Source organism: Notolepis coatsorum (assembly GCF_963971535.1).
Source record: "Notolepis coatsorum genome assembly, chromosome: 4".
Lineage (NCBI taxonomy): Eukaryota > Metazoa > Chordata > Actinopteri > Aulopiformes > Paralepididae > Notolepis > Notolepis coatsorum.
Genome location: NC_140168.1, coordinates 20962138 through 20981077, shown reverse-complemented (window position 1 = coordinate 20981077; position 18940 = coordinate 20962138). Strand labels below are relative to the sequence as shown.

Below are 18940 nucleotides of genomic sequence, written 5' to 3'. Positions count from 1 at the left end.
AATAACCATGGTCGGCTGTGGATATTGCACCAACTAAAATGTCGTTTATTGCATGGATTTGTGTCCCAACTGCAGGGTCCCTTACTCCTGCAGATGATCTGAGGTCACAGCAGGGGGGCCACATCGGTGCCGTGTCTCTCTGCGTGCTGTCCCACACTACATGGTCCGGATTGAGGAGGCTCAACTGGGTTCGAGGTGCTTTTGAGAGCAGCCACGAACAGGGAACAAAACGATTGGGTATTTGGCCACCCGTTGTCGCCGTGATGGCTCGCAGGTCCCGTCATCACCGGCAGCGCAAGGCCAAAAGGTAAATGGAGCGCGCCATTGATTATTTATGGGCAGGCTAGAAGTTCTCAACAGTTAAAAGCCAGCAGACATCATTTCCTTTTTCCAAGTTACCACCGGCAACAGATCACAGAGGGATCACAGAGGGTATTGTTTTTTTTTTTTTTTCTTTTTTTTTTACTTCTGCGATTCTCTAGAGGAAGATACAAAGAATTACAATGTACATATGTAACGGATGGTATCGTGAAGCGCAGTCACGAAGGGCTGGGGTGAGTAGCGGTGCTATGGGTTAAACTCACTCTCATCCTGAAAAGACAGATAGACACGTTGCAAAGCAGTGAATTCACCTCTTGGTATAGCGGTCTGTGTTGCTGCATGCGGCGTGGGAGACCACGGGTTCGAAACTCCCTCGGGGCATCGAAGTTTGAGGTGACATATTGTCACAACCGTTACACATACATAGGATTGTGTCCAACTGCAATAGGCCTTTGCGTTTATGTCTCATATCCAAAATGAAAGATACGTTTATTTGTTTCAAACAGAGTTCTTGTGTTAGCTTTCTGTCAAAGTGATTTCATTTGGGAGGACACTGCACCTTGCCAAAGCTGTGACAATTCTATACAGGACATGCTTTTTCTAGACTCAAGAATGATGACGTCAAACGATTATCAGTAATTATTGATTGACAGACAACACTATATTACGTCAAATCATCTATTTATTCTTACACATTTGCCCTCACTTCGACATTACACCTATAGTATTTAAATAATCTTTTATTGTGAATACATTTGTAAATACCACTTCTACCTAATTTTTGCATTTTAGTTATATTGTATATTGTTTGGTCTTTTGCTGTTTTATGAAGCACAATCTCACAAGGGTCATACAGAAACAAGCATTTCACTATAATGTACATGTGTACAATATAATGTATATGTGACAAATAAAACAAAACTTGATTAGGATGCTGATAAAGAATTAAACCAATATCACAAAATGTATTTTGTTTATACAGGCTATGTAGGCTACTAATTACCAATCAGTAATACAATTGAGCAACATTTGAAAGTTATGCAATGGGTATCACAATTTCACTTTTGATACGAAGCAGTACCGGGCTGCAGGCTGCAATACATGCATCCTTGTTTACACCAGGCTTGTTATATATTCGAGTATCAACCGTTTAATAGGCCGCTAAAATACTAGTGTTACATAATGTAACGGATGGTACTGCAGTCACGATGGACTTCAGATGTTGTGAAGTGACTGAGGCGAGTAGCGGTACTATGGGTTAAACTCACTCACCCTTAAAAGACACACAGACACGTTGCAAAGCAGTGAGTTCACTTCTTGGTATAGCGGTCTGTGCTGTCAACCCGTGGTTTGGGAGACCATGGGTTCGACACTCCCTCGGGGCATCGAAGTTTAAGATGACGATATGACAACCTTTACTTTGGTGCCAAATGACCCGGATGCCTGAATACTTTTGACAACAAATGTTTGTTTCCGCGTCTCTGATTGGCCAGGTCATTTCTGGTCATGTGACATGTATGCCCAATCGTGGGACCGCAAGTGTCTACACTGGTTAAGCTTAGGCGCTCTTTCGAAGTTGGTTAAGGTTAGAGTTTGTCTTAGAGCATGGCGATAGAACGCCTGCTCTTCTTTCTACGGTTAAGCTTAGGCACTCTTTCGAAGTTGGTTAAGGTTAGAGTTTGTCTTAGAGCATGGCGATAGAACGCCAGGTAGTTTGCAGGCTGTTAGACCCGGAAATAGGCGCAGAGCTTGCTGTCCCACGATTGGCGCACATGTCACATGACCTGGCCAATCAGAGCGCAAAACTCGCACGCGGAAACAAACATTTGTTGTCGAAAGTATTCACGCGACCCGGATGCCTGTAACTGTTCCGCAACAGTAAGTGACTTCCGGGGTAGGCCTGATTGGCCCCGACAGGCACGTGACGCGGCAAACTCAGGACGCGCAACGAGGCTGCTGAGAGCTGTCGCGCGGAAATAGGCTGTCTATTGCCATTCTCTAACACAAACTCTAACCTTAACCAGCTCCTTAACAGCGCCTAAACTTAACCGTTCTAACCTTAACCAACTCCGAAACAATGCCTAACCTTAACCTTAACCATGCCTAACCTTAACCATAGAAAGAATATTGCCATTCTCTAACACAAACTCTAACCTTAACCAGCTCCTTAACAGCGCCTAAACTTAACCGTTCTAACCTTAACCAACTCCGAAACAATGCCTAACCTTAACCTTAACCTTAACCATGCCTAACCTTAACCGGCGAAAGAATACACGTTAAAAAAAAAATCATGTTAAAAAAAAAATTTTTGATGGGATTCGAACTCGTCAACAACGGACCGCAGGATCGCAGGACCGCTGCTCTGCCAGGTGAGCTGAAGCGCCGCATGAAAGTCATAGCGGATTTGGACGGTTACATCATACCGCAAGCTCTGCCGCGCGGCACGTGCCTGTCGGGGCCAATCAGGCCTACCCCGGAAGTCACTTACTGTTGCGGATAAGCTATAAGCGACCCGGATGCCTTGGGTGGAGTGGAGTGAGGTTAAGGGGGTGAGTGTAACGGATGGTACTGCAGTCACAATGGACTTCAGATGTTGTGAAGTGACTGGGGCGAGTAGCGGTACTATGGGTTAAACTCACTCTCACTCTTAAAAGACACACAGACACGTTGCAAAGCAGTGAGTTCACTTCTTGGTATAGCGGCCTGTGCTGTTGCCCACGGTGTGGGAGACCACGGGTTCAAAACTCCCTCGGGCATTGAAGTTTAAGGTGACAATATGACAACCGTTACACATACAAATATCAATTGCACAATATATCACTTTCTTTCACCTCATTTGTTGTTGGCATTGGTTTATTTTTCCCTTGGTTCATATATCCCAGGTTACAACACAACCATCTTTTATGTTAGTTACCCCTTCCCCTTGACCTACTGGGGTGGTAACAACTAGGCCCAGACTTTTTTATTTTTATTAATTAATAAGCCCAGGCATGGTTATTAATATGTCTACTGATATCATTTCCACTTCTTACTAACAATGCAATAACCAAACAATAACATATTCTTGTCGTCAATTGCAGCAATGCCCCGGTGAGCATGGGAGATTGGAACTTCCTCGGTGGGGTCTTGGAGGAGGTGCAAATCCATTCTACGATGGTGGGTAAAATCTGGCTGACGATCCTGCTCATATTCCGGATGCTGGTGCTGGGCGTCGCCGCGGAGGACATCTGGACCGACGAGCAGTCGCAGTTCATCTGCAACACGGATCAGCCTGGGTGCCGCAACGTGTGCTACGACCGCGCCTTCCCCATCTCCCCCATCCGCTACTGGGTGATGCAGGTGATGCAATTCACTATGAATTGAAAATGGGGGACCCTGATGTAAACAAGACAAACGTCTTTCTCTGGTCTGCATCCCCTTAACAAGTGTGTGTATTGAGCCATACTGTATTGTACCCATTCTGCAATCTGTTAAATAAAGTTTTCATTCATTCATTCATTCATTCAGGTCATCCTCGTGTCCTCGCCCTCGCTGGTGTACATGGGTCACGCCATTTACCAGCTGCGCGCCATGGACAAGGAGCGCTACGGAAAGCGCGTGGCCCTATGCCGCGAGTTGGAGGCCGTGGACGCAGCGCTGGTGGAGGCGCGGCGGCGGATCGAGCGCGAGATGAGGCAGCTGGAGCAGGGCATAATCAACAAGGCGCCGCTGAGGGGCTCCCTGCTGCGCACCTACGTGGCTCACATCGCGACGCGCTGCGCGGTGGAGGTGGGCTTCATGACGGGCCAGTACCTGCTCTACGGACACCACCTGAACGCACTCTACAAGTGCAACAGGGAGCCTTGCCCCAACGTGGTGGACTGCTTCGTCTCCAGGCCCACGGAGAAGAGCGTCTTCATGATGTTCATGCAGACCATCGCCTGCATCTCCCTCTTCCTCAGCCTACTTGAGATCATGCACTTGGGCTACAAGGAGATGAAGATGGGCCTCCTGGACTACTACCCGCAACTCAAGGACGACCTCGACGACTACTATGTCAGCAAGTCAAAAAGGAACTCTGTTGCGCACCAGGTTTCCGCGGGGCGGGAGGCCACCGTTCCGACAGCACCGAGTGGATACGCGTTACTGCTGGAGAGGCAGGGCAATGGCCCCACCTACCCCATCCTCAACGCCTCCTCTGCCTTCGCGCCAATTCAGGTGGACCCTTGTGTAAGGCCCGGCTCGGACAGCTGCACGGACAGCAAGGAGGTGGTGGCGGTGCCGGGCCCGAACGAGCAGCAGCGCAATAGCAACTCAAACAACACGAGCAGCGAGTCGCGCTCCCCTCCTGCGGACAAACGGGAAGAACCGGATAAAGTCGTCCGGTCGCAGCCCTGTCACATGTACCTGGAGCACGTGTCCCGCGCCACGTATCCCACCCTCCCGGTGGGGAACGCCTCCTCCTGCCCGACCTTGTCGACCATCGCAAGGAGAGCGCGGAGGGCCAGTCCGCCCTGGAACTGCTCCACGGTGGCGGAGGGGAACGGCTCGGAAAGTACGGACTCCTACCCCGGGAGCGCCGGCATGATGAAGCCACGCGGCGGCTTTATCGCCACCAGGACGTTGTCCAAATCGGACCTCACGATCACGAGACTGAGCAGGGACCGGAGCTCGGATTCCGCCGGGGAGCTGAGCTCGGTGTCCCGGCAGAGCCACGACCACTACAACAGCCGTGATATCTCTCCCAACCGAGCGAGCAGTCTCAGCAGCAGGCGGGCCCCAACCGACCTGCAGATCTAACCGTTACATAAGTTATGTCAGTGTAACGTTCGGCGTTATTGACGACTCACCGACTCAGGGGAGTTAGTTCTCACTTGTACTTTATTACAGTCTCTGTGGGTTACAGCGCATAACCTGGGTGCATCACCTCTCATCATGTTCAACAACTGCCTCTGAACTTCCCATACTAGTGCTGTTAACTAACCAGAGAACGAGCACGCTGGCTGCCACACCCTCTTATACCTTTGGCCGAGGCCAGCCCCTGCACTCCAGCCTCCGTCACCCCGCGGCTTAAGCGACCAATAGTGTCAGTGCAAGCCCGAGATGGCGGAGTGCTGAGTGACAGCCCGGCTGACCAATGACCCCCAAACTCAGGGTCGGTACATCAGCATCCGTGACGCAGAGAACTCTGTTATTCAACAGATTTTTATGAAACATTTGTTACACTTTCCTAGTGTGTCTGTGTGCGGGATTCAGACCGACCTCTAAGTGACCTGGTCAATTACAGAGAAAAAGCTGAGAGCAATGGAAAGCGGCCCCATACAATCTATACACTGCTGCTTTAGGCAGTAATTAGTTATGTAACCAGATACTTCTCTACGGGCAAACAAGTATCCATTGTGTGCTAAATCTCTTTGCTGTGATAGTAATGGTTTAGTATCTGCACTTGCAATTAACACAACTTGCAACTGCTACCATATCTCAGTATTGTGGATACCAACCATCCTGAAAAAAAAACATTATTGTTCTTGGATCCGAAGTTTATTGATAAATCAAAACTGTTTATATTACATGAATCATCAATCAATGAATGAAACCATCTCTGGGGCCTCTGAGCAGTGGCGTGATTTATTGCCTTTGTATGAAAATTGTCTTCTTTGTTGCCTATTTGACATCAATCCATACAAGTGTTTTGTATATCACTTATAAAGTTCTTAACACTTTGGTTGCCTTGGGTTAAATTCATGATATACCATAGGTTGCCGGCTCTATTTGTCTATGGAGAAGTACCCCTTCTTTGCATGGCTATAACCTTTTAAATTCTATTGCTACATTGCCATTATTAGGGCCCATTCAAAGTCCTATATGTATTGTTCATTGTGTAGCAACGTTAAACTTTTTCATTCACATATTCATAGTAAAGTATGGTCTAATGTATAAGTATGTTTTCATCTCTTTCTGCAGCTTTCTCCAGAACGTGATCTATAGCCCCAAATGCATTATATTGATGATGCAATACAGTTTTATGGCAATCAGCGCGATATAAAAAATTCCAACTAGACGTACTTCTAGAAGTTACTACACGTCATCTGATGTTGACCGGATGGGCTAGGGGGCGTTTATAATTCCGTGGGCAGCGTTATACCAATCATCTAATGTGGGTCAAATGTTGATAATAGCAGTTAGTATCGAAGACGGTAACGTTACACGCTGAAACTCACCCCAGTCTCCGCGCGCCGTTGGGCGATCATCGTAGAGTAGAAATCTTATCATTATGGGATGTAGATTTACCCGGTCCATCTCCAGCTTGTATAATGGTATATACGTCCAAATCATGTTGTTTATCGAGTTATTGGCAATCGATCACTGTGTATTGTGACGAGCTAGAATGCCGGGACCTATAGCGAGCGCCCGGAAGTAATACGGACGTCCAGCACAACCTCTATGCCACTTCCTGTTAAAGCGATTGCGCCGATCGGCCACCAGATGGCACTCCTGAACCGCCAGAGAGCTCAGTGGGTCCTCCTGGTGGATCTCAGGCCAGCGGAGGGGACATATGAATCCGATCGCAGATTTTTGAAATATTGATATAAGGACGCTGTACAGCGTCCTCCGGCAACTTGAGCATGGCCGGCAATGACGTCTAAAGACGTTTCATGGCAGCCAAAGTGTTAAATAATAAATTATTTGAACGGATAATGTTGTCATAAATGATATCCTTGTTAACTAAAGTTGCTATAGATAACTTTTTTATGTAGACGAATCATTTATAAAAAATTTAAAATAAAAACATCCAAAGAGCTTTTCGAAAGGTGTGGAATAAAAGTATTGCTTTTCCACCTAAAAAAGATTGATTTATGAATTTATAATTTTAAAGATTTTGGTGGGTCCGAAATTAATGTTGTTATTTAGATGTTATATGTATGTTGCATGCATCTATATCCCATCCCTACTTCCCAGTTCCCCACTTGGAATGCACATGATTGATTAAATGTGCTGCTAGTTGAGAGGTCCCTGTTTCTCTGCTGCTTTTTTTCAAAAAGAAAATTGCACATTGCTCGCTCACCACCTTTCTTTTTAAACCTAAAGTTGAACCTAAAATATGTTTCTCCAACTAGTATATAAGCTAGATATAAACTAGTTTGACAGTTTGATCTGAACAGTTTGATTGTACAGTATAAAATAATGATTATACCCTATGTAAGCACACCATTATAAGACATGGTATTACTATTTTTAATCAACATAACACTACACTGTAATTAACACAACACAAGAATTCAATGTCCCCGATGACATCACTAGTTTTTGGATGTGTGTGAGATTATGTGCAAAATAACTCTGCGATGGATTATGGTGATGTGCTCCTTTAAGATGATCCCTAGATTAGCTAAACAGCATGCTTATGGGTTCATCGGTTTATCATGGGTATACAAGAGGACCCAAAGCAGAACCATTGAAGTTCAGTTTAACCATGGAATAACGCAATGTTTCATTTCAGCAGTGGTGGAAGAAGTACACAGTTCCTTTACTTAGGTAAAGGTAGAAATACTCAGATTAATGAGTACTCTGGTAAAAGTCCTCCATTCAAATTCTACTTAAGTAAAAGTAGAGAAGTATTTGCTATTGAATGTACTTAAAGGGGAACTATCTTATAAATGGCCTTTTTCAGTGTTTAGCATTGTTTCCTAGCTATGTGGACTTATATTAATATGATTTATGTCTCTAATTCTCATATTGGCGCATTCTTCCAATTCTCCTCTCACAATATTCACCCTCACTGAACTGAGTCATCTGAAAATGTGCTGATTTGTGATGTCAGAGAGACTCAGCTGCATAATAATGTGGCCCCATGTGGCATCAGGCCACACAGTGGTTGGAGCCCAGGCTCAAAACGGCTTAAGATCTTGAGGTAGAAAAATGCTGTTTTTGAGTACTTGATTAGAAATACAAAACAATTAATTAAAAAAAGAAAAAAATTACAGAGGTGTTCCATAAACTCACAGGAATTGTGTAAAAGTGACCAAATAGTGAAAGAAATAGTAAAATAGTTCCCCTTTAAGTATCTAAAGTAAAAGTACACATTCTACATGATATTTGTGTATCCCCATTGAGCTCTATAGGTTATGTTAAAGTGGTATGTGGTCCAGTTATGCTGCTCCAGGGGCGTCGTTTTGGTATGGCAAGGTATGGCACTCGCCATACCTTGGCAAATTAAAATTGTAAAAAATTTAATAAAATAAAAATGATTACAATTTTTTATGTTGATTTAGAATTCGAATGTCAACATTATGAACGAAGCTTCGAACTATTCGGTACAGCCCTAGCATGTTTTGATATTGTCAATTATCTCACTTTTACTAGGTGACTTTTACTGTGACTAACTGAAATATGCCACAAAAAAAAGGAAAATGGACATACAGACGTTTTTTAATCAAAGGGCAGCAGAGACAAGTGATACAGGGACACAGGTAAGGTCTTACAATGGCTTAGTGATTATAACAGTGCAGTTCAGCATTCAGTAACCCATACATTTTGTGAACGTGTTTTTGTTACTGCATTCTGTTGAACACACACCTCAGAACCGTACCGAATGAAAATGGGCTCAATTGCAAGAAAAATAATAGACAGTTATGATATTACATTCTGCATAATTTGTATGCAAAATATTGTGGTTCCCTTTAGTCTGTTGACACATTTGTATACTAAAAATGCTTGTGTAGTCATACCTAAATGTCATATAAGTGAATTGTATAGAAACAACTCACCAAAAGTGACTATTGCACAACTGATTTGGACAAAAAGAAATCCACCGAAAATCCCCTATTGAATCATGATAAATCATGATTGTTCTGTTCTGTTCGTGTTCTTATGCCCTGTAAGGTGACCTTGGGTGTTTTGAAAGGCGCCTCCAAATAAAATGTATTATTATTATTATTATTATTATTATTATTATTATTATTGTTCACAATATATTTTCCTTTTATTTTGAGGAGCAATGTAATGAAGCCCTCTCCTACTCTGCTGCTCCCTCCTCAGGCTGTGGCTCGTACTGCAACAGCTAGAAAACAAAGAGTGTCATGCAAAATATAGTTAGACATGTTATACAGTGTAAAGTAGCCATTTATAGCTTGGGAAGAAACTAGGGATGTTCGATATTGGCTTTTTTACCGATATCCGATATACCGATATTGTCCAACTCTTAATTTCCGATACCGATATCAACCGATACCGATATATGCAGGGTTTCCCCCCCCCAAAAACGGAATTATTTCAGGTAATTAACATTACATATCTCTTGTTGTGGAATTAACACATTATGCATACTTTTGACAATAAATAAAATAAGAATTAGTTCTTACATGCTTGCCTGGGTAAGTAAAGGTTAAATAAATGTAAAAAGGGGCCCAACCAATTTTATTTTTATTTTTTTTAAACCGATACCGCTATTTTCCGATATTACATTTTAATGCCAATATCGGCCGATAATATCGGACATCCCTAGAAGAAACACTATCAATCGCTCACCCTGTGGCTCAGCTCCGTGTTCTTCTCCATGAGTAGTTCACACCTCCGTTGGAGCTTAGCCACTTCCTGGTGGAGGGCCTCGACCGTCTCTGCATCAGCTGCTTCTGGACCAGCACTGAGGTGGCACTTTATGAAACTGTAGGTGTTGGTGAAGGTCAATCTGCTCTCTGTAATTCACTGTAATTTGTGTGGCCCCTGTGCTGCTCAATTGGTCAACTATGTCACGGACTGGCAGGGCTGCCCAGTGGAAGGGGGCCCATGGAGGCCGTATGAGTTAAGCTGGTTTGGGAAGGGGCCCATTCACTGGAATTTTTCAGGGGCCCAACCATTTCTGTGTTCGGGGGTGTCCAGACCAGACCAAGGTTAGTGGGCCATTGCAGATATCTGACTTATTGTTTATTTTTAGCATTAATTTAGACAACAAACCTGTGTACCATTATTCCTCGATATCAGAAAAATCTCAGATCCAGAACTGTGAACAGCTACTTCCACCGGGCCATCAGACTACTGACCATCATGGTCACGTACAAAATGTCTTGTTAAAGTTATATTGTATAGTATAGGATTATTTTAAGTCTATTTGTTGTATTGCAATGTATTGTATTTGTATGTATATAATGTATTTTATGTATATAATGTATTTTATCAAACAAGTATTAAAGTCAAGATAGACTGCGGTCTCAATATATGACACTGGGTGCTGAAATCCCGAGGATTATATGGAAGAAAGCAGGAGGCCGGACCAGCACTCTCAGATTTAAAAAGTTTTAATGGCAGCCAGAACAGACATGTTTCGGAACAGGTGTTCCTTCTTCAGTGTTAATAGGCTAACAATGATAGCTTGTAAAGGTGGGAGCTATATATTTTGTTGTTCTTTTCTTAGAGAATTTTGGTTTGCAAATATTGCAATTGGCTTATTTAGTTTCTGGTCTATATTTGTATTTAATTTGAGTTTATAACATATTACATTATAAAGTCCTTACTTTGGAGGTCAATGTTGACTATAGCAATCCCAGGCTCACCTCAATGATGTCACTTCCTGCCCAGGCGCTCACCTCCATCTCGAAAGTCATGGAAAAAATAGTCTACGAACAGGTCGAAAAGTACCTAGCGGAGAAAAATCTAATCTACGAATTCCAATCTGGCTTCAGAACATCCCACTCCACTGACACATGCCTTCTCTATTTGAATGACCACATCAAACAAGAGGTGGACGCAGGCAAATACTGCGGCATGGTCATGCTGGACCTACAAAAGGCCTTTGACACGGTCAATCACTCCATTCTGATTGACAAGCTAAAAGCAATTGGTTTTGATAGTCTATCAGTGAGCTGGATGCAATCCTACCTTGAGGGGAGGGAACAGATGGTGGAGGTAAACGGTACCCTATCCCCCCCCCTCACAGTGAGCTGTGGTGTTCCACAAGGAAGCATACTAGGACCGCTACTGTTCCTAATTTATGCAAATGACATGTCGTCAGCTTGTGACTGCAACTTGTTCCTGTTTGCGGACGACTCAGCCCTGCTGGTCTCTGACAAGAACAAGTTACAGGTTGAAAAAACCCTCAGCTCGGAACTAGGCAGAATCTGCATATGGCTCGCTGATAACAAACTATCATTACACATGGGCAAAACAGAGTCCATTCTCTTCGGTTCAAATAACAAACTCAGCAAGACCGACGGCTTCTCAGTTACAGTGGGTGACAATATTGTCACAAGGAAAGATGAAATTACCTACCTGGGTTCCATCCTAGAGGCTAATCTCTCCTGTGACAAAATGGCATCCAATGTAATAAAAAAAGTCAACCAACGAACTCGATTCTTGTACCGGATCTCCTCTCTGGTAAACAAGAATACCCTGAAGACTCTGGCAGGAGCACTCATTCAGGGGTACTACGACTATGCTTGCACCTCATGGTACCAAAGCACCTCAAAGGCGCTAAAAACAAAATTACAAACATCTCAAAACAAACTGGTCAGACTACTGCTTGACCTTACTCCTAGAACCCACCTCACCCCTGCCCACTTTGACAACCTAGGATGGCTTAGAGTAGACGACAGAGTACAGCAACTTGCAATGGGCCTGGTCTACAAGATACACTACACGACCAAGGTACCCATGTACATGTCAAAATACTTCCCAAAGGTCAGTGAATACCACGATCACAACACCAGAGGGAGCTCCACAAATCATGTTAAACCCAGATTCGGCTCAAATAAGGGACTAAACACGTTTCGCAATTATGCCACATCAATGTGGAACGCCCTACCCAAAGCTGTAAAGGAATGTGGATCACTACCCACTTTCAAAACCTCTCTCAAGGGACACCTACGGGAGACTGCAATTCAACACTGGCCCCTGTAAATATCCTAACCCAACCCCCTCCAATGTACAGTCATTTACCTAGTATGGTTTTGTCAATAGTCCAATGTACAATTTTGTTTGTTTGTACAGTGTCTCCTCCCCCCCCCCCCTCAATGTACAGTTTTACTTGTTTATACAGTGTGCCCCCCCCCCCCCCCCCCAACCACCTCCAATGTAAATGACCCAGTATGGTTGTCAATATCCCAATGTACCCAACCCCCCCCACCCAACCTCCTCCAATGTACAGTTTCTACGTCAAATGTATATACTCCCTTTTCTTGACTCCTTCTGTATCACAAACAGTACTGTATTTGCAAATCTGGTATGTCATAAATGTATAGATGTAGCAGTACTGACTATCTGTATGTCATGTATGTCATATATGTCCTGATGAATTGAAAATGGGGGACCCTGATGTAAACAAGACGAAAGTCTTTCTCTGGTCTGCATCCCCTTAACAATTGTGTGTATTGAGCTGTACTGTATTGTACCCATTCTGCAATCTGTTAATAAAGTTTTCAATCAATCAATCAATCACCTGGTATAGCTCCCACCTTTACAAGCTATCATTGTTAGCCTATTAACACTGAAGAAGGAACCTGTCTGTTCTATAGGCTGCCATTAAAACTTTTTAAATCTGAGAGTGCTGGTCCGGCCTCCTGCTTTCTTCCATCAAACAAGTATTGCAATGTATTACACACTACTACGGTTGAGGAGTCAAGGAAAACAAGCATCTCACGTTTTCAGAATGTATGTACATTCTAAAAGCTGTGACAATAAATCTATATCTATCTAAATATCTTTATATTGCCAAGCCCTACTTTATGTCTACATTTGATTCAGTGACATTCCCCAGTATTTCAGTGGTCTTTGTGTGTTCGCCCTCTCTGCGCAGTGGTATAGGCAGTGCATTTGAATTCTACGGGGGCGACAGTGACTCTGCAGGTAAAACAGTCGTCTGGTAATCCAGAGATTCCCGGTTCGATTCCCGCTCCTCCCGGGCAGCTCGAAGTGTCCTTGAGCAAGACACACTTAACCCCTAATTGCTCCAGATGAGCAGGTTGGCACCTTGCATGGTTCCCTCTGCCGTTGGGGTGTGAATGTGTGAGTGAATGGGTAAAATGTGAGGAACAAATTGTAAAGCGCTTAATTTGGATAAAAGCGCTATATAAATGCAGCCCTTTACCATTTGAATACCATGGACTATAGGGTTTGTGAACCTAGAATTGGTCACCAGCCTATAGGCATGACACCAACTACTAGTAGCCTATATGTTAATGCACGCAAGTCCCATTTGAGACTAATAAAACCTGTTTCAGGTGCCAATATTTCTTGAAGGGCTACACCACCCCACCCACACGTGAAAAGGATACTCCATGGCATTGTTTGGTTTGTCTGTCTCTTCATAAAGTGTCACCAATACTGCAAAGAGGAAGTGTAAGTGTTACTTGATAATTAGGCCCACTGATAAAGAGTGAACGAGGGATGGTTTCAAATACAGACAGTACACTATACATGCATGATGATATGTTAACCCCCCCCCCCTCCAATTTCTGGATGACCTACCATTAGTGAGACTGTCAAGAACCCCATCCTTTTCTAGGTACCTTCTAAACTGTTCTCGTTTGGATTCCGAGCCCTGAAACAAAGAATAATGCATAATATATACATTATATAAACATATAAGATAAGACATATATAAGATATATATTTCTAACCATGGAAATAGATGACTGCATTATTCTATAGCCTACTGCCACTGGGTAACGATAGCTTCTTTTCGATTTCAACAAAAACGTAATCGTGTGCAGAACTTAATACGTTCATCATGTAACTTAACATTCTGCAGTTTGTGTCGCTTGTAAAAGCAAGCAGCGAGCGTAGCACTTAGCACTTGTCAATAATCCAATGTACAGTTTTGTTTGTACAGTTGTACAGTGTCCCCCACCCACCCCTCCTACCCAACCCCGCCCCCCACTCCTACCCAACCCCCCCCCCCCCCCCCCACCCACCCAACCACCTCCAATGTACAGTCCCCCCCCACCTACCCAATCCAATGTACCGTTTCTACGTCAAATATATATACTCTTTTTTTCTGGACTCTTTTTGTATCACAAACAGTACTGTAATTGCAAATCTGGTATGTCATAAATGTATAGATGTAGCAGTACTGTCTATCTGTATGTCATGTTACGATGAATTGAAAATGGGGGACCCTGATGTAAACAAAACGAAAGTCTTTCTCTGGTCTGCATCCCCTTAACAATTGTATGTATTGAGCTGTACTGTACTGTACCCATTCTGCAATCTGTTAATAAAGTTTTCAATCAATCAATCAATCAATCAGCTAGCCTAAACTTTTTATTCCAGTCCTCAGGAATCGCAACTAAAAATGTTTCTATCAATGTTATATATTCCCGCATATACTTACTCTGTACTGAGCCATTCATGCGAAGATGTGTAACGTTAAGTAAGGTAAACGTTAAGCAACGTTATAGCGTATTACGTGTCTAACGACCATTAGACCTTTGTAGTATACACTCCGGCTTCCGCGTGTGTGTGTGGAGTCACCGGTTGCCATGCCAACAGATGATAACGAGGGGGGTGGAGACAACTTCTACTAGCGTTGGCAAAACAACGTTAGTTGCACAACATTGATTGCTGTCAACAACAGAGGGGGGGGGGGGGGGGGCGTGAATGAATGTTGATTAGAGCCGGTGTTCTGCGAAATTCTACTACCTGCTGAATTCTGCTGCCAGCGCTCCTGCGCATGCGCATGACCCACAACCGTTCACAATATTCTGCCACCTTGCTGACGAACGTGTTGTTGAGTCTTGTTGATATATCTTAAACAATATCTTAAACATGTGTTTTTCATTGCACCTTTTGAACTGTATACGCATGTAAATATTTGCATGTAATTGGCTTTGCAGCCGAATGTATTTGTAGATGATAAAATGTCGGTACAACACCTGTTGGAATTCGGAGTGAACTATAGGGTGACGTCACCCAGCTGTCCAAACATATAGGCCGCAGGCGATTCGCGCTACGGCAGCAGTTCTCAGCAGAGTAGTAGAATTTCGCAGAACACCGTACGTCAAGGCTCTAATCAACATTCACCACGGTAAAACATCGACTTCAGAAAAACCTCCCACCCACCCAACCATAATTAATTTAAGGGCTCACCAGTTGAGAAGGTTGATCACTCATGTCTGTCAACCCTCCCGTTTTCCCCGGGATTCTCGTATTTCAACCTTCTCTCCCGCCGTCCTCCGGTTAAAATATGTTCTCGTATTTTCCCCGGTTTTGATTTTATTTATACAAAATGGCTGCAATTCCCCTCCGTGGCGACAGGTGGTAGCAGTGTAGATTAGAACGTTAGACGGTTGCCGACAAAATGTCAGGCAAAGTGGGGTTGTTCCCGGAGAGCTCACTCTCGGCCATGGTTTCTCAGTGTATAATGTATGGTGCTCTCTCTCAACATACGACTCGAGTAGGGTGAGACTACACCATTCTTTAGTCCAAATAATACCCTACTTTATACTATATTATTGCCCTGATGAATTGAAAATGGGGGACCCTGATGTAAACAAGACGAAAGCCTTTCTCTGTTCAGGGTACCATGCTGTCCTAGCAGTTTTCGGATGTGCACGTGCGCGCACAAAAATGCGCTCCACTCAGTACTAAGTACCCACCGTCTTATAACAATAGCGCAGGTCGTCAGGTGTCTTCAACTACGTCTTTCTCTGGTCTGCATCCCCTTAACAATTGTATGTATTGAGCTGTACCCATTCTGCAATCTGTTAATAAAGTTTTCATTCATTCATTAATTCATCATTCATTCACTGGTCCGGCACTTATCTATCACCTATAATAGGATACCAATAACATAACAAAGAACGAGAAGTGCAAAACCAAAATACAAGCCCTGTGGGGGTTGATCTGTGGAACTCTCATTGATTGATTGATTGATTGATTGAAAAGTTTATTAACAGATTGCAGAATGAGTACAGTACATCTCAATACATACAATTGTTAAGAGGATGCAGACCTGAGAAAGACTTTCGTCTTGTTTCCATCAGGGTCCCCCATTTTCAATTCATCATATGACACACACGACATACAGATAGACAGTACTGCTACATCTATACATTTATGACATACCAGATTTTCAAATACAGTACTGTTTGTGATACTAAAAAAATCCAGAAAAAGAGTGTATATACATTTGACATAGAAACTGTGCATTGGAGGAGGTTGGGTAGGTGGGGTGGGGCTGTACATTGGAGGTGGGGGGGGGGGGGGCACTGTACATTGGAATACTGACATACATTTGACATAGAAACTGTACATTGGAGGAGGTTGGGTAGGTGGGGTGGGGTTGGGTGGGGCTGTACATTGGAGGTGGGGGGGGGGGGGGGGGGGTTGGGTACATTGGAATACTGACAAAGCCATGTTTGGTCTTTATTGTACAACTGGGTTAGGACATTTGTAGGGGCCAGTTTTGAATTGCAGTCTCCCGTAGGTGTTCTTTGAGAGTGTTTTTGAAGGTGGGTAGTGATTCACATTCCTTTACAGCTTTGGGTAGGGCGTTCCACATTGATGTGGCATAATTGCGAAACGTGTTTAGTCCCTTGTTTGAGCCGAATCTGGGTTTTACATGATTTGTGGAGCTCCCTCTGGTGTTGTGATTGTGGTATTCACTAACCTTTGGGAAGTATTTTGACATGTACATGGGTACCTTGGTCGTGTAGTGTATCTTGTAGACCAGGCCCATTGCAAGTTGCTGTACTCTGTCGTCTACTCTAAGCCATCCTAGGTTGGCAAAGTGTGCAGGGGTGAGGTGGGTTCTAGGAGTCAGGTCAAGCAGTAGTCTGACTAGTTTGTTTTGAGATGTTTGTAATTTGGTTTTTAGTGCCTTTGATGTGCTTTGGTACCATGAGGTGCAAGCATAGTCGTAGTACCCTTGAATGAGTGCTCCTGCCAGAGTCTTCAGGGTATTCTTGTTTACCAGAGAGGAGATCCGGTACAAGAATCGAGTTCGTTGATTGACTTTTTTTATTACATTGGATGCCATTTTGTCACAGGAAAGATTAGCCTCTAGGATGGAACCCAGGTATGTAATTTCATCTTTCCTTGTGACAATATTGTCACCCACTGTAACTGAGAAGCCGTCGGTCTTGCTGAGTTTGTTATTTGAACCGAAGAGAATGGACTCTGTTTTGCCCATGTGTAATGATAGTTTGTTGTTGGCGAGCCATATGCAGATTTTGCCTAGTTCCGAGCTGAGGGTTTTTTCAACCTGTAACTTGTTCTTGTCAGAGACCAGCAGGGCTGAGTCGTCCGCAAACAGGAACAAGTTGCAGTCACAAGCTGACGACATGTCATTTGCATAAATTAGGAACAGTAGTGGTCGTAGTATGCTTCCTTGTGGAACACCACAGTTCACTGTGAGGGGGGGGGGATAGGGTACCGTTTACCTCCACCATCTGTTCTCTCCCCTCCAGGTAGGATTGTATCCAGCTCACTGATAAACTATCAAAACCAATTGCTTTTAGCTTGTCAATCAGAATGGTGTGATTGACAGTGTCGAAGGCCTTTTGTAGGCCTCACTATGTGACAAATGGTCCCGACTGCACTTTATAGTTTTATAGGCTTTTAGGACGTTAGCCATTCTTAAGCTATTTCTGCTCCTATGCTTTTTTATTTTATTTATTAACATAGAAGCTCTTCATGGTTTTGATTAATCTGAACCACGTTTACATTGTCTGCTAGCAAGATTAATGTTCATTTCAGAAACAGGATGAGTTACCAAAAAGAAACATGGGAACCGTAATCTTCACAGCATTCCGTTTCTGCTCAAATGATCACCCCCACCAGGGAAATGTTATCTTAAATTATATAGACATTGACATCTTACACAGCCAGTTCATTTATTTATTTATTGAACTCTCCTGTTACCCCATTCAATGTATTTTTTTTTTTACTTTTCCTAATTTAATGAGGACAAATGGGTAAACATGAAATTAACATAATCATGTTTTCAATGTCCTGAACACACTTTGTATGCATCGGTGTTCCTTATAGGGTCAATTTGACCCAGGGCTGTTTTAACTGTATAAAACATACAGTATAAAAATATCAACATTTTACACACATTTGTTTTGATTGTTTAGGATGATATTGAGGTGACTGAGGCCCCGTTTAGACAAGCGTTTTGTGAACAGAAACCGCAAAAGTCATCTTGCGGTTTCACTTTTAATTTTACGTTTAGACGAGCGTTTTGGGATGGAATTCTGCGTGCAGACGACGCTGTAACGACTCGAGACGACGGAGCCCCACTGTCACACGATTGGCGCATATGTCACATGACGTGCTGTGAAGACCCGCCCTACTCTGCCTCTGATTCGCAGACTGTGGATGGGGAATGTGATTGCACCAAAGCAGAGTCACTCACAGACAGTGGGTCCACTCACGCCGCGGGACAGATTCTTGTGTATTTAACCCTTTCACTGCCACACGACAGCCGGTTGTGTGATAGTAAAGGGTTAACCTTCTGTCGTGTGGCAGTGAAAGGGTTAAAAGTACTGCCAATGTAGCCTTCAGGTGATCTCCGTTGATATAAGTCAGACATACTTGCTTTGTTTACGTCTCGGCTACTGGCGCATACCTGCTACCTGTGACGTAAGCAGTACGCGCGACCAGAGCCGTGACAACCCTTTCGTCATCGTTTTAACAGATTTATACG

General features: G+C 43.7%; 2 protein-coding genes across 3 annotated transcripts; one reads left to right on the top strand and one right to left on the bottom strand.

Moving 5' to 3' along the window:
- Positions 1-301: 301 nt before the first annotated feature.
- LOC311226446 (gap junction alpha-9 protein-like) lies at positions 302-5100 on the top strand (the record flags this gene model as incomplete). The annotated part of the gene is made up of 3 exons (XM_084311872.1): positions 302-307; positions 3402-3660; positions 3829-5100. Exons 2-3 carry the CDS (start codon positions 3418-3420, stop codon positions 5098-5100), a joined length of 1515 nt encoding a protein of 504 aa, XP_084167998.1. The 5' UTR covers positions 302-307; positions 3402-3417.
- Positions 5101-8720: 3620 nt separating this feature from the next.
- Positions 8721-15494, bottom strand: mycbp (MYC binding protein). 2 transcript variants are annotated; one of them, XM_084313164.1, is made up of 5 exons: positions 15379-15494; positions 13759-13831; positions 13566-13614; positions 9829-9964; positions 8721-9361 (listed from the first exon to the last, which is right to left on the bottom strand). In XM_084313164.1, the coding sequence occupies exons 1-5, from the start codon at positions 15400-15402 to the stop codon at positions 9317-9319; spliced, it is 327 nt and encodes a 108-aa protein (XP_084169290.1). In that variant the 5' UTR covers positions 15403-15494; the 3' UTR covers positions 8721-9316. The 2 variants fall into 2 exon arrangements, with proteins under 2 accessions (XP_084169290.1, XP_084169291.1); XM_084313165.1 differs by lacking the exon at positions 15379-15494 and adding an exon at positions 14624-14748.
- Between the last annotated feature and the right edge of the window lie 3446 nt (positions 15495-18940).

Coding starts and splice junctions, on each gene's coding strand:
- mycbp (XM_084313164.1), bottom strand. CDS start 15,402: ATGAGTGATCAACCTTCTCAACTG. Junction 9,965..13,565: donor AAACCAAACAATGCCATGGA/GTATCCTTTTCA, acceptor CAACACCTACAG/TTTCATAAAGTGCCACCTCA. Junction 9,362..9,828: donor ACACGGAGCTGAGCCACAGG/GTGAGCGATTGA, acceptor TTTGTTTTCTAG/CTGTTGCAGTACGAGCCACA.